At 37.3% G+C, this 3608-nt stretch overlaps 1 protein-coding gene across 1 annotated transcript; it reads right to left on the bottom strand.

The window, feature by feature from the left end:
* Window positions 1–223: 223 nt before the first annotated feature.
* MYB84 (myb domain protein 84) lies at window positions 224–1936 on the bottom strand. The gene is made up of 3 exons (XM_086432806.1): window positions 1567–1936; window positions 1354–1483; window positions 224–1245 (listed from the first exon to the last, which is right to left on the bottom strand). Exons 1-3 carry the CDS (start codon window positions 1700–1702, stop codon window positions 489–491), a joined length of 1023 nt encoding a protein of 340 aa, XP_086288932.1. The 5' UTR covers window positions 1703–1936; the 3' UTR covers window positions 224–488.
* Window positions 1937–3608: the final 1672 nt, after the last annotated feature.

The following is a 3608-nucleotide window of genomic DNA, read 5'->3' as shown; positions in this document are numbered from 1 at the left end:
GCATAACTTTTGTACTTTAATGCCTTTTCATGGGGATTCTGAGGAACTTAGTGACAGATACATATAGACCCATGTGTTAAAGAAAGCCACATACCTCTTTGTTGAAGCAAAAGAAATGTTGGAAGCTCTTGAAACATAAGTGATCTTCATCAGACCAGGCAGTAGAGCAGTACCATACACCCAAACAAGAGTTCAGTCAAAATGCTGGAAGAAACGGACCCAATTGTAGTCAAATAGTGTAATAATCAGACTTTCAAGTTATTATGATTCCAATTCATCATCATGAAAAAGGAATTTAATCCAACAAACAGAAGTAGAAATAAACCAATATATCTATAACAGATTTAAATAAGTGTTCATAAAGCTAGTAAATATAAGAAGAAACAGACAAATCTCTCAGTGAGTTCATTAGGGTTTTATCAGAATTTAACACCACCACCACCTTCATTATTACTAGTACAATTTTACACCATCCATGTACACTTCTGTTACTGCAACCCAAGGTAGCTAGATCCCTCGAAAGCACATTCTTCTTGCAGCATCTCTTGTTGTACATCTTCATAGTTGGAGGGAATTGTTGGGTAAGCAAAATAACTCATATTATCCCAACTACTGGTGGTGCCTTCTTCTGATATAGGACAAGTGCTTCCATTGGCAATGTCCACTCCATAAGAATATTCTAACCCTTCTACTTTCTGTGGGTTGCTATAGACCATCTGATCAAGCTCAATTGGAAAAGTACCATTAAGTCCTTGCAACATGCGCATGCTCGCAACATCGTCATCACACTGATTGTTCAACAATTGAGGGTAATAAGGGTTGTTCAAGGATTTCATGGATTCAGAAGAAGAAGATAGAAAATTGATGGAGTTATCATAAAATAGTTGTTGTGTAGAGGCAATATCATTGGGTTCATGTGGATGATGATGATCATCATCAAATTTCCCTCCAAGCTTGATCAGTAATTTCCTAATGGATGTGTGGTCATTGAGATGAGGGTCTTCGCTCGGGTAAGGCATAGATATGGGCATCGGTGGCTCTGGCCAATACGGGTGTTGGGTATTGTTATCGACAACCATGGGATTCCCATTCCCTTTCTTCATCTCTTGCTTTAGGCAGATAAGTCTATGAGCTTGTAGTTCCTTTCTTTGCTTACCCAAGAGTTTCTTCTTCAATCTAGTGTTCCAATAGTTCTTAATATCATTATCGGTTCGACCAGGTAATTGTGCTGCAATGATAGACCACCTGTTGATCATAAAATTAATTAATTAAAAACAATTAGTAAAACACTTGAAACAAGTAAGTGATCAAATATATTGGACTCAGAAAACATCAATATTAATGGATGCCAACCTGCTTCCCATACTTATGTAGAGGCTGCAAATTATGTTATCTTCTTCTTCTGAGAATCCTCCATGCTTGATGTTTGGGCGGAGATAGTTCAACCATCTCAGCCGACAGCTCTTGCCACATCTCTTAAGGCCTAAACAAACAAAGAACTCATACATAAGCAAGTTTACTTGGATTTGCAACCCTAGAAGATAAAAGTTTGTTAGTGTTATTTACCGATCTTCTGAGGCAAGGCGATCCAGTTGCCCCCGGTTCCGTGTTGTTCGATATAGGCCTTGAGCTTTGCATCTTCTTCAGGTGACCATGGACCTTTCTTAACATTGGCTTTGTCACAACAGGGAGCTCTCCCCATTGTTTCTTTGTGTTCTTGAGAGGTTGAGATTAGCCTATGTTTATCTCCTGTTTATGGTCGTATTATAAGAGAGAGAGAGAAAGAGATATATATTAAAATAATAATAGGTGGAAAAGGAGAGACATGGTAACGGCAACAGTCATAAACTTTGAAAGGGGTGTGGCTTAAAGATGAGCCTCCATGTATAGAAAAATAGACGAAATAAAATGCCAGAGCTGGAGACCAGAGTTTTTCTCTTTGGTCTTTCTTACTTAAGAATCTCTTTTAGTGTATCTGTCAGCCTCCTTTTAACATGTATCAACCATACATGCGGTACACATTTCGATCAATCTGGACCGTTCAATGATCAGTGGGCCCAATAATCTAATGTTCATATCACCAAAGGATTATATTTTATACCATTTATAATTTTATAAGTATATTACATATATAGTTACACATGTTATGGTTTGTGAAGCTTGATGCTATTGGTCAGGAAGGAGTACTCAGAAGATTTTCAAGGAATATTTTTATAATTTTATTGGTATTATGTAAACCCTAATTATCTTTGGGATAGGATTAAAGGCATCTCAATTATTACCAAGGGCACCTCACATCATAACCAAATTTTTCGGTCTTGTATGAGTTAAAAGTTTTGGAATGAGTTGATTTTTGGTGAGGATGATATCTATGGTGAGGAGATCATCCTCACCAAAAATCAACCCATTCTAAAACTTATAACACCATCAAAAGTGTTAAAAAAAAAATGAATGATTTATGATTCTTCAGCTTGTTTTGATGTGTTTATAAGTTTTGGAATGGGCTGATTTTTGGTGAGGATGATTTCGGGCTATCTTACCATTAAGTTGGGTGGTGGCAAACAAAGAGAGGGGAAGGAAATAGGACTGAGGAGTGGAGCTAGCGAACCTGCCGTAGGGTAGGGGCGAAACGGGCTCCGCGCTCATCCTCCGATCGAACAACAAGAAAAAAGAAAGAAAAAGCACTTTAACGGGGACTTCGACTCCCAGTAATTAAGAAGAAAGCCCAACAGGGGAAATCCTTCATCTTTGCAGAGGTATCCCGGAAAGAAAGATCGACAGAAAGGGGGCCTTGTCCTGACCTTAGGAAGCAATGAAAGACTTCGTAGCTCAATCAGAGGGGGGCGTCCTCACCATAGAGATCATCTCACTAAAAATTGGCTCATTCCGAAACTTTTAACCCATATTTGATAAAATCATTTGGGTATGGTGTGGGGGTGCCTTTGGTAATAATTGGGGTGCCGATAACACTACCCTTATAATTTCCAAGGTACATATTTCTCTTCTTCGATGAAAAAGTGTAATCTGTAATCACGAATTTTCTATTCATAATGGAATTTGTGTGATATATTCAGGGACATACTTCAATCTTGAGGGAAGCATATAAATCTCTATGTCATCTATGTGATTTATGTTTGTCTTTTTTCGACTCATTTCTTCGTTTGATTGTCCTTATTTTCTTAATAATACAAATTATCATAAAGTAACATCATCAAGGTTTTATCCAAGGATTTAAGGGTCAACTGAACGGATTTTATTTCCTGTCAATCCAACTGTGTCCATATTCATTCATAAAATTTCAATCTAGATATTTTAGGCTACTCATGATACTCTTGCATCTAGGATGTGACATGTGGCAAAAGGGACGTGCTTTTGAATCTCTCCCTCACCTAAGATTGGAAATCAACTCAATTTGATAATAATTTCTAGACAAAAGGTTCTAGAAAGCAGAAACAGGAGAGAGTGATTTTTTTCTGTTTTGGTAGGTGACCAAATGACCAAATCCAACAATAGAAGAAAGTATGAGAATTGAAGATTCCTATTTATGACGATGGTTTGAAATTTTCAAGAAGTCTTGAAATGGAAAGAAATAGAAAATTAATACTGAA

This window comes from Akebia trifoliata, chromosome 3, assembly GCF_017979445.1.
Source record: "Akebia trifoliata isolate Shusen 1 chromosome 3, ASM1797944v1, whole genome shotgun sequence".
In the NCBI taxonomy this organism is placed as follows: Eukaryota; Viridiplantae; Streptophyta; class Magnoliopsida; order Ranunculales; family Lardizabalaceae; genus Akebia; species Akebia trifoliata.
Note: the sequence above shows the minus strand (reverse complement) of the source record. Positions and strands in the feature narration are given on the sequence as shown.